This window comes from Miscanthus floridulus, chromosome 18, assembly GCF_019320115.1.
Source record: "Miscanthus floridulus cultivar M001 chromosome 18, ASM1932011v1, whole genome shotgun sequence".
Classification (NCBI taxonomy): domain Eukaryota; kingdom Viridiplantae; phylum Streptophyta; class Magnoliopsida; order Poales; family Poaceae; genus Miscanthus; species Miscanthus floridulus.
The window spans coordinates 121,293,487-121,305,026 of NC_089597.1; the positions used below are offsets into that span (position 1 = coordinate 121,293,487).

General features: G+C 51.7%; 2 protein-coding genes across 2 annotated transcripts; one reads left to right on the forward strand and one right to left on the reverse strand.

The window, feature by feature from the left end:
- Positions 1-5,525: 5,525 nt before the first annotated feature.
- On the reverse strand, positions 5,526-6,269 carry LOC136521928 (cleavage stimulating factor 64-like). Its single transcript, XM_066515701.1, has one exon. It carries the CDS (start codon positions 6,264-6,266, stop codon positions 5,586-5,588), a length of 681 nt encoding a protein of 226 aa, XP_066371798.1. The 5' UTR covers positions 6,267-6,269; the 3' UTR covers positions 5,526-5,585.
- Positions 6,270-7,320: 1,051 nt separating this feature from the next.
- LOC136521927 (probable protein phosphatase 2C 59) lies at positions 7,321-10,113 on the forward strand. Its single transcript, XM_066515700.1, has 8 exons — positions 7,321-7,908; positions 8,308-8,435; positions 8,666-8,764; positions 8,845-9,003; positions 9,218-9,304; positions 9,403-9,494; positions 9,606-9,680; positions 9,756-10,113. Exons 1-8 carry the CDS (start codon positions 7,862-7,864, stop codon positions 9,921-9,923), a joined length of 855 nt encoding a protein of 284 aa, XP_066371797.1. The 5' UTR covers positions 7,321-7,861; the 3' UTR covers positions 9,924-10,113.
- Positions 10,114-11,540: the final 1,427 nt, after the last annotated feature.

Consider the following 11,540-nt stretch of genomic DNA (forward strand, 5'->3'; position numbering starts at 1 on the left):
TTTTAGGTAGTATTACTGAATCAAACAAGAAAAAATAGGTGGTATTAAAATAGGTGGCTAATAACGAGTGGATGACATGTGGATCCCACATGTCATTCTCTGTCTCGCAACAACCTCTCTCTCGCCTCCTCCTCCCAACCGCTCGCGGATCTTCCTCTCTACCTCTGTCACCGTACCTTTCCTCTTCATATCTCAGTTTTGGTACTGGCCCTCGCTCGTGTCACTTATCTCTTTGCTGATTTCATGTCGTGTTCCCTTCTCTAGCCACCTCTATGTAGGATTTGGAAAGTTTCTTGGTGACGGAACCTGTGGGGGTATGGCCCTCAAGACATGGGCCGTACCATCGGAGGTGGCCCGATCCATAAGATCAAGGCGTGCACGGCGCTGCTCGGCGTGCACCGCGAGACATTGTATAGTACCAAATAGACTATTTTACTTGTAACCCTGTTCCTCCCGTCTATATAAGGAGAGGCAGGGGTCCCCTAGCGGACAAGATACATACATCTACTTGGTCATCTAGATCAATACAATACACCAACGATACAGGACGTAGGGTATTACGTCGATCAGACGGCCTGAACATGTCTAAATCGCTGTCTCTGCGTCTTGTGTCACCATCCGGTTCCTAATCACGCGCACCTCCACCGACAAATCTACCATCGCTGTCTCTGCGTCTTGTGTCACCATCCGATTCTGTCGACAGTTGGTGCGCCAGGTAGGTGTGCACTTGATCCATTGCGAGCCAGATGGACCTCAAATCAACAACGCGTTCTCGTCGTCAATCTCGTGGAGATCCATGCCGGTCCACGACGACGATTCATCACTGCTACACTAGCCCCTACGACAGCAGATCCGATCTCGGAACCACCTCCGAGGTCGTCTTCACCAACAACTCACCGCCCGCTAGGTGTTCACCGTCAACGCCGACCAGATAACGCCATATGTCGCTGATCAGACGCTCTGTCCAAAGCTAAGTCACGCTTTAATATTTTTCTAAATATTCTCCAATCTCCGTATATCGCCATAATGTTTCTCCGAACTGTTTTCTCCATATTTGCTCTCCAAACAATTTTTCGAACCCTCGAACAGTCATGTTGATGCTCGGACGCCTCAAGAGACGGCCTTGTCTCCGGCTCCTCCCTACACGTGCTACGGGCTCCGCGCTCTGCGTTATGGGTGGTCGACAGCGGCTCCTTGATCACGCATGTTCCTCCTACACGTGCACGGGCTCCGCGCTCGACGTTATGGACTATGGGCTAGCTAGGACTGGAGACTCAGCTACACACTAACTGTTCGGACGGTTTATATTAAACATAAATATATTTTCACGCCAACTGATCGTCGAACTGCATACGCCGTTTCATCACCATTACTGATTTTTCTCTGGAGTTTATTTATTTGTGCGTCATGTACTACCCGTTCTATATATTTGTATTGCAGGATCATCGTCCAGGTGATCGGATCACCTGGTGCTCGGTTTTCTCCACCGATCAACTGGTCAGACCGCTTGGTTCATGGACTCCATCGCCGACTAGTTGATTGGACTATTCGTCGGTCGCTTCTACTCAATGCTCACTTCGATGTCGACCAGTTGACCAGACTGTTCGCTGCTCATGCTTCATTGCCAGCTACGCCGGTTACTCCTCAACGCTCGGATTCTTCGTGCTCGAGGACTAAGTGGGCACACTTCACTGCACGAATGTCGCCAGCTACACCGGGGACTCCTCGGTGCTCGGACCTCTCCAGCTTCGCCTAGGACTCCTCGGTGCTCGAACATCGCCGCCTACGTCGGGGACTCCTCGCTCCTCGGTGCTCGATCATCGCCAGCGACGCTGGGGACTCCTCACTCCTCGGTGCTCGGTCATCACTAGCGACGCCGGGGACTCCTCGGTGCTCGGTCATTGCCAGCGACGCCGGGGACTCCTTGGTGCTCGGTCATCGCCCGCGACGCCGGGGACTCCTCGTTCCTCGGTGCTCGGTCATCGCCAGCGACGCCGGGGACTCCTCGCTTCTCGGTGCTCAGTCATCACCAGCGACGCCGGGGACTCCTCGCTTCTCAGTGCTCGGACATCGCCAGCTTCGCCGGGGACTCCTCGGTGCTCGGACATCGCCGCCTACGCCGGGGACTCCTCGCTCCTCGGTGCTCGCACCTCGCCAGCTTTGTCGGGGATTCCTCGGTGCTCGGACATCGCCGTCTACGCGGGAGATTCCTCGGTGCTCGGTCATCGCCAACTACGCTAGGGACTCTTCGGTGCTCGGATCTTGCTATGTCTCATCGGTGTGCTATCAAGCTACTTCATGTTGTTCGGATCAGGGTGCTGATCTTGGGCGGCGCATCTGGGGTCTTGATACGCGCATGTCAGACAACGTCGGCAAGCTTTCTTTTTCTTTGACCCTGCTACAAGATTCATTCTTCATCTTCCAGCAGTCTCGGGGACTAAGTGGGCACACTTCACCTTGCGGTGAATGTGCTTGTTCTCATCTCGAGGCTATGCCTAGGGCCTGGCTGCCTGCTTGGCTGGTCTTCTACTTTCTAACCCTGGCACCACGTGACTACGTCACCTACTGTCAGGCTCGGGGACTAGCTGTGGGGGTATGGCCCCCAAGACATGGGCCGCACCATCGGAGGTGGCCCGGCCCACAAGATTAAGGCATGCACGGCGCTGCTCGGTGTGCACCGCGAGACATTATATAGTATCAAATAGGCTACTTTACTTGTAATCCTATCCCTCCAGACTATATAAGAAGAGGCAGAGGTCCCCCTAGCGGACAAGATACATACATCTACTTGGTCGTCCAGATCAATACAATACACCAAAGACACATGACGTAGGGTATTACGTCGATCAAACGGCCCGAACCTGTCTAAATCGCTGTCTCTGCACCTTGTGTTACCATCCGGTTCCTGATCACCCGCACCTCCACCGACAAATCTACCATTGCGGGATACCCCTCGGTGGACTGCCGATGATATTCTACCGACAAATCTAACCAGCTTGCACGTTGTGTGACCAAATCTATTTACTTCTTCTCTAGTGGTTGAACAAAGTTTCTCCTCAACTCATCCGGTCTAGGCTTCCAAAATTCTGCTCCAGAAATATAAAGTATATGATTGTTTATATAGGCTACTGGAGATGTTCTTAGTAGATTTATAATAAAAGGGATTGCTTATATCATGTTTTACATAATCCTTGACTTTTCTTACTCACTTTTTTTATTTATTTTATTTTATTTTATTCCACGCTAGCTAATAACGAGTGTGAACCAAATTTTATGGTGTGAACTTACAAATTTCATGGTATGAACTTATGATAAACTATCTCATCTATCTAAGATATTTTAGTTGCTTGATTTTTTCTATATAACATGCAATTTTTTATTGTTTGGCTAAGATAAAAATTATGAATTATTTCTTGAAAGTTATCATTTTAATTATACTAGGTGATTGTATAAAACTTCCTAAAAATCCAGGCACCTAAAATGCAACTACCGTATTTTTTTTTGCAAAAGAAGCCATAACAATTCGATGAGTTCATCAAGGGATTTTTAACTTTTTACCACTTACGGATGATACTTCTTCGTTTGCTAGTTTTATATGTGTTCCTACACAATTGCCATCACAAACAGTAAACTTCATACGTTTTTGTCACTTTTGCTAACGTGCCACGCCAGGTAGGCATGCCAGCATGGCAGCGAGCCTAGGAACCTCTACAAAACATGCGATATGGCCTATTTATCCTTGTTGCTCTCTCCTTCCACTCACTTACGTATGTGACCCACATGTCAGCTTCTTCTTCAACCTCTAGCTCTGGCCGACCACCGCTCCAGCTGTTGCAGCCTATGTGCCCTGACCACCGCAGACCTCTCCTGGCGCACTGCTCAACCAGTCCACGTGTCGCCTGCCACTGCCGCACCCTACTGCTGCGTCCGTTGTCCGTGAGTCCGTGACCGCTTGCCTGACGCCGTCGCGCTAGCACGTTACTCCGCGGTGCCATGGCAGCTCCGTATGTACGCGTGCTCGCTTGCTCTTGCTCGCACGCATAGGATGGTCCTGGGCGGCGCCCATCGCCGCCACCACCACGAACCGCACCGTCGTCGCCGCCGCCGAGCGGCTGGCTTGCCTCAGTAGGCGGCCCTTTCGTTTTCCCAAAGGTTCATGGTTGCCATGGTGGCCATGCACGAGGACGCGCACGGCCACGGGATCGCCTTTGCACTGGCACCATCACCAATGGATCGCCTGAGCTCCGCCACCCGCCCTGCGCTGCGAGCCAAGGTCGTCAGCTGCATGCTCTGCATCTGTGTCGATGGGCCGCCTAGCTGCTCACCGATGCCGACCGCGCACGTACACCGACGGGCGTCCTTGCTGTTCACCGCCGATGCCGAGCCACGCGCACACGCTGACGGGTGGCCTCACCGTCTCGCTGTGGGCAGCCTCGGTCGCTCCACGGCGGCTCGTCGGGCCCGCTACATGCTTGCATGCACAGCTAGGGAAGGTCACGCGACCTCCATTATGCCGTCGCACACGAGCTGGCCTCCGTGGTGCCGTCGCACACGAGCTGGCCTCCGCGACATTGCTCGCAGTCGCAACCAACCACGCCGTGCACCTCCCATGCTCAGTAGCGCCTCGTCCTCCTATCGCTGGTAGTGCACGCCCCACCGCGCTCGGATCCCACCTGTGTTCCTTTCCGCGTTGTTGTGTGTGACTGGAACTAACGCCGTGACACCATTCGATCGCCACCACGGCCAAGCTAGCTTACCATAAGTCAAGCGCTTATTAATTAGTATTGGTGTAGTAGTACTGTGATCTGTCGCCGAGCTCGGGATGGAGTTTAGTGGTAGCTTCTATGCTGTTTTCTCCTTCGCCCTATCCCAACGCCATCGCCGCCCCGTCACCTCGCTCTGCTGAAGCAAGTTACGCACGCACGCTGTCTTGCAAAGGCCATGCACGATGCAGCCAAGCACTACCCGTCGCCCAAGCTCATCCACTGCAGCCCCACGACCATGCCTTGCCCACCTGGTTGGCTGGAGCTCCTCCCCTTCCCTCACTGCATGGTGATGACAGAAGTTTGAAGAAGAAAGTGACATGTGGAGCTCATACGTCAATGAGTGGAAGGAGAGAAACAGTAGGAATAAAAAGATCATTTGGCATGTCCTATAAAGGTTCCAGGCTCACTGCTACGTTGGCATACTCACCTGGCGTGTCAGGTCAGAAAAAATAGGGGCTCTTGTATTCTTGCCCCTACTTTAATGTGCAATTGTGATTTTGTCCTTATTTTTCTAACTTTGTGATTTTGCCCTTCACTACAAGCAAGTTAATGTGATTTTGCCCCTAGTCAATGGTCAAAACAGGAGCAAATTCACAAAGACTAGAGGTAAAACCGCGTTGACTTGCTAGTAGTGAAGGACAAAATCACAAAGTTAGAAAAACGAAGGCAAAATCACAATTACACCTCAAAATGGCAAGAACACCAAAAAAAAAAAACCCACAAAAATATAGAAGGTTTACCATTTGCGATGATAATTATACAAAAAGCTGGCAAACGAAGGAGTGACGTCCTGAGGATGGAAAAAAAAAATCCCGTCCATCAGCGGTAGGCGACGCCAGGAACGTACTCGCCGTCCTGCACCCTTCTCAGCTTGTTCGCCTGGGCTGCGGCCTCCGGTGAACGTGAATCACCAGGCCGGTCCTGCCCCCTCGCGCCGCGTTTCCTGTTGTTAGCCGCGGCGGCGCCAGGCGCCGAAGCCATGTCGAGCAGCACCCGCGCCTGCTCAATCAACGTGTCCAGCCCGGCGAACTCCCGCCTGGCTTGCTCCATGAGCGCCAAGTCCTCCCGCTCCAGAGCGTCCAGAAGCTCGCGCAGCTGCCGGCGGCTCAGCCCGGCCAGGTACGACGTGACGGCGCCGCGGGGGCGGGCGCCCGGCGCGAGGAGCGACGCGGCGTGCGTGGCGCCCTCGACGCCCACGGGCTCGTCGCCGTCGCCGGCGTGCGGCGGCGTGCGCTGCGCCAGGCCCACGCGGAGGTCGCGGCCGCGGAGGGCCCGGCCGTGCAGGTTGCGGCAGGCGCTGAGGGCCGTCTCGTCGTCGAGGTACTCGACGAAGGCGAAGCCCCGGGGCCTGTTGCTGCCCTTGTTGTCGGTGGCCACGCGGAGGGACACCACGGGGCCGATCTCCTCGCACGCGGCGCGGAGCTCGTCCTCGCTGGCGTGGTAGGGGATGTTGCCCACGGACACCACGCTGCTGCAGCGGCACGAGGCGGCGGCGGCCATGGCTATCGATCGGTTGTCGGTCGTTCGCAGCTAGCGCGCTTAGGAGCGAGCGAGGCGTGGGTTTGGGGTTAAGCTAAGCTTCGTGTTTACTGGGAAAGGTTTGTTTATGAGGGGCGCCCGCGCCGCGACGTGTGGTGACTATAGTCGCCTAGTCGGTTCGACTCGGAGGCGGTGATGTCGCGTCGGCGTGTCCGGCGCGTGTTGTCTTCGGAACCGATGACTCGTGTGGCTGCTTGCGACTTGCGATCGAGTTGTGATGCACCGGGGCGCGCTTCCAGGTGTCGCGCGGCCGACACGGCCCGGCCCGGTCCGGTCCGGTCAAAATAAATTCCGTCGCCCAAGTGTTGACTGAAGCTGTTGTATCCATATCCGCAACTGGGCTTTGATGAAGATTTCAAACAAACTGAATTCTTTTAAAAGGATGCACATAGGAATTGGCAAGCCTAATGCCTAATTTTGTGCAGGATGTCTTTTTTTTGGCATATATTCCTGGATGTTTACTTTTTTATCATCAGAAAAGCTCCAGATAAACTATGTCATCGACAATTTACATATATACATGTACTCCCTCCGTTCCAAAAAAAAAAATCGTTTTTTACTTTCAAACATCTTGTTTGACCATCCGTCTTATTCAAAATTTTTATATAAATATCATCTATTTTGTTATGACTTATTTTATCATCGGAGATACGTTAATTATGATTTATTTATTTTATAATTTACACAAAATTTTTAAATAAGGCGAATGGCCAAACACGATGTCTGAAAGGGTCACTCTTTTTGGAACGAACGGAGGGAGTATATGTATTCATTCATCCTCTCAGCATAACATGCTGAAAACAGTGCGACACGGATCACATCTTCTCCCTACAAACCGATTTGAGTCATGAAGAGGCAAGTAAAGGCAATGCAGAATTGTATCCTTAGTGGCTCAATCCTGGATTATGACGACTATGATATGAGTACGGCATGGAGCATCAAACTTGGCTACATCAAGCGTGCGTCGACTTGTGGACAGCACAGTTGAAGCTACGAGTAGAGAAGAATAGACAGCCGCTTCTCAGCTGCGGCACGTCTCCTTCCCCCTCACCGGCGGTCGCGCCACGTGCCCGCTCAAGACGAGCCGCAGTCTCCTCGCACTCCAATCCCAAGTCGACTAACTGACGCGCCGCGCGCGGCGTGCTGGCGCGCTACGGTACGCAACGCGCAGGCAGTTCGGCAGAAGCGCGAGGAGGGAGGGCCACGTGTCCTACACCGTCACGCTCGACGGCGAGACGCGCCAAGAAAAGGAGGGCCGCTGCGGGCGGCGCCGCTGGGGTGTCCACGAGCCCCCTCTGGCTTGCCGGCACGTACGTCGCCTCCTCCCCCACGCACGCCACCGCGCATCGTGCCCGTCCGCTCCGCGCTTTTAGGCGCACGAGCCCCGCGTTGCAGCCCCGGCCATCCTGCCTCCCTCCTCCTCCATTTACGCGTACTCGAGAGAAGCTCCAGCCGGGGCCATTGCTTATGTTCCTGGGCCCTGTCGCGTCGTCGCCGTTACGGTGCTCTGTTCCTGGTGGTGCCGAGAGGATCCGTCACCGTCGTCAGCGGCCGTGATGGGATTCACCGAGAAAGGATCCCCCGTCACTGGCGGAGGGTTCAGGTGCGATCATCGTTCTTGCTTATTTCCTTCTCTTCTTGTGCGTAAATCTTTTGAAAATAGTACAGATTTGCTTTGCTTTGGTTGTAGAAGCTCTCACTATCTCCGCTCCTGTTTAGCCTCGTTTTTTGTGATGAAATCTGTGCCCGCCGTGTTATGCGTAGTGTTACGTGGTCTTCATCTTCAAATTGTTTCTTGGTAGATTGTTTCTTGCTACCCTGTTAATATGTAATATGCAGTGGACAGAGCTATCTGTTAACAGGATGAAGGCATGGCCTATATCTATACCAAAATTTCTTCTCCGTGACACTGGCGAATTGAATTTGTGATTAGGCTGTATAATATTAACGCGTCCATTTGATGGTGAATCCTTGTGACCTCCAGCGCTGTTTATCTTGGCAGTGAAAATGGCAAGTTCAGCTATGGGTATGCAAGCTCTCCTGGGAAAAGATCCTCCATGGAGGACTTCCATGAAACAAGAGTTAACGGTGTTGATGGAGAGACTGTTGGACTATTTGGCGTCTTTGACGGTAAGACGCTGTTCAGGAAGCAAGTTTCACATCTCAATAAGCGTTTCAGGTTTACGCATTGCAGTGTAAACGATGTCTTACTTTACATTACGTCAACCAAATGTCTGACCAGTTTACTGGTGGCTGAAATTTCTACTGCTAGAGCCGATGAAGTCACCGACTTACTTTTTGCATGAGGGCTGGATGCAGGATACTGTTTGATTGCTAACCAATTTTATCCCCCCCTGCAGGTCATGGTGGAGCTCGAGCAGCAGAGTTTGTGAAACAGAACCTTTTCACAAATTTAATCAAGCACCCAAAGTTCTTCAGTGATACCAAGTCCGCTATTGGTATTATAAAATCCCTGTGCCTGCTAGAGCTTTGAACAGAAATACTTCACTCCTGAATGAACCCCTGTGATCTCCTGCAGCGGAAACTTACACTCACACGGACTCGGAGCTTCTGAAAGCTGATACCAGCCATCACTGCGATGCCGGGTCAACCGCTTCCACGGCCATTCTCGTAGGCGATCGCCTGTTAGTTGCAAACGTTGGGGACTCCAGGGCAGTCATCTGTAGAGGAGGGGATGGTAAGTCAAATTCTCTTGGACATATTCCATCCTTGGTTGCGGTTTGCAGCTGTTCTGCTGTAGAACTGAAGTTTCTTCATCTTCATGTCACTAACGAATACACCATGTATTCTATGAATTAATAAGCATAACTAAATGGTAGCATATACCTTTTGTGTTCTGTTTTTCTAAGAAACCACGAGTCCTCCATTAAAATTTCTTGGTGATGATGCAGCTGTAGTAGTTTCAAGAGACCACAAGCCGGACCAGACAGATGAGAGACAGAGAATAGAGGAAGCAGGAGGTTTTGTGATGTGGGCCGGTATGTCTTCATGCCCTTGGTTTACAGGCCACCACTGAATGACGAAGTTATTGGAAAATAATTGTTATTGTTACTAAAAAAACAAAAACTTTATGCAGGAACGTGGCGTGTAGGTGGCGTCCTTGCTGTTTCTCGAGCATTTGGGGACAAGCTCTTGAAGCAGTATGTGGTTGCTGATCCAGAGATCAAGGTTTGTGTTCTTTAATCTTAGTGATAGCCTTGGGCCATTAGTAGGAAACTCAAATGGGCATAGGAGAGCTCTCTGGAAGCGATTGACTTGGAAGATCGCTGCTTGGTGCAGGAGGAGGTGGTGGACAGCTCGCTCGAGTTCCTCATCCTTGCAAGCGATGGCCTCTGGGACGTGGTGACCAACGAGGTAACAGACCACGAAACGAAACCCATTCATTCATCATCTGCGATTCTTCCAGGCGCCTCACTGCTACGTTGGCAGGAAGCCGTTGCCATGGTGAAGCCGATCCTGGACTCGGAGCAGGCGGCCAAGACGCTCCTGGCGGAGGCCTCCCAGCGCGGCAGCGCCGACAACATCACCTGCGTCGTCGTGCGCTTCCTGGAGCAGCACAACGGGCTTGCCAGGGCCACCAACGAGCAGGCATCGTGAGATCATCCTGGTGCCGGTGTTGTTAAAGTGCTAGCGTGGTCATTGCAAGATTCCTCATGTTCGTTCACAGGGCCAAGCTGCTGCCGCAGTTGATTGTAATGTGCATAATGTGCCTAGTTGATGCTTTAATTTTAATTTGGGGATTGTTCGTACAAATAGTTTGCTGCAGTGAAATGAGATGCAATGTTTGCGTTTGGGCTCCGCATTACATGATATTTAGAAAATTAAATCATTTGGGTTCTTATTATCTTGTTGCCCACATTGATAATCATCCATATTATCTTGTCGCCAAAATTGTTATAGCAAAGCAAAATCACGAGTGGGGATGGTTGGGTTGCTCAGGTAACCGCTCAGGAGGAAACAACGCAAGATTATTTCCCAAGCTCACGGAGCAGAGCTCTCAGCACATGAGATCTCATCATCGCAACACGCCAACACCGCTTCCACAGAACAGCTAAGAAAACACAGGCCAGAAAACGCAAGAGTGGATCAGATCTGGGTCCAGAGGAGGGAGACGAGGGGCTCGGACTACTTTTAAGCTCAGCAAGGCAGGGGGATTGAACCCGCCGCCGTTCAGACGAGCGAACCATAGTTTTTCGTCATCGCCGTCCTCCTCCCTCCACGTCAAGACCGAACAAGCCTCACCGGCAAACGGAGCCCAGGAAACACGAACACGAACCAAAACGAAAGGGCGGCGCGAAGAACGAACCAATTACACGACCCAAAGAGAGAAGAACAGACAGCAAGCCCAGCTTAGAACCCCGTAACGAGCGGTGGACTGAGCAGACCATGGCGGCGCCGCGGCGGAACAGGCGACGGGAGGAACCCTATACTGGGGCGATGTGGACTGGCGGGTCGCTTTATAAGCCGACCGCTCGGCGAATGCCCACGGGGTCTCGTTTATTCCCGTACGTGCCACCGTCTAGTGGGCCGTGATCTCGGCCCGTCCGATGGAAGGCTTAATTCTCCTGGGCTGAGAATTTTGATGAGCCTCGTTTTCAGGAATTGTTCCTGTGGACTGTGGACAGAAAGTTCTTTTGATTTGTGCTAAAGAAAAAGTTCTTTTGCCTGGCATTTCCATAAGAGCCATGTTAGCTTCATCTGTTTTCTTATGGTTCTAAGGTACAGTAATATTGGCCCTAATCGGAACTGCTACTTCCAGGTCTGTTCTCTTATGGTTCTAAGGTAGAGTATTGGCCCTGATCGGAACTGCTACTTCCTGGTTAGCTTGAGCTTTGCAGCGACAACAGCATGATAATCAAATCAGGCTGATTATTTGACTTGCATCAATACAATCTCTTTATAGATGCCCCATGTTCCTTTTGATTATAAGATACAAGGGGTCTACTGATACTCTTTCCCCTCTCAGTTCTTTGTTGATGATGCTCGGCTTGTTGCTCAGCCAATAACTAAGTGAAATATTATTGACTTCATTTGGTACTTTTGTGTTTCTATCAGATTACTGCTGGGAGCCTGTTCAAGAACCTGACCCAGGAGAAGGCACCGTTGTTTTCCCAGAATGATGAATTACTGTGGAGTAGTGCAAGAAGTATGGGGATTCCAATTATTAGCTTGGCCACGTGTATCACTGGACTTTGATGGTGGTCAGAGCATCTC

Bases quoted from the DNA above. Each gene is read 5' to 3' on its own strand.
- LOC136521928 (XM_066515701.1), bottom strand. From the start codon at position 6,266: ATGGCCGCCGCCGCCTCGTGCCGCTGCAGCAGCGTGGTGTCCGTGGGC.
- LOC136521927 (XM_066515700.1), top strand. From the start codon at position 7,862: ATGGGATTCACCGAGAAAGGATCCCCCGTCACTGGCGGAGGGTTCAG. The intron at 7,909-8,307 runs GTGCGATCATCG...TTATCTTGGCAG, and splicing joins GTCACTGGCGGAGGGTTCAG to TGAAAATGGCAAGTTCAGCT. The intron at 9,495-9,605 runs GTTTGTGTTCTT...TGCTTGGTGCAG, and splicing joins TTGCTGATCCAGAGATCAAG to GAGGAGGTGGTGGACAGCTC.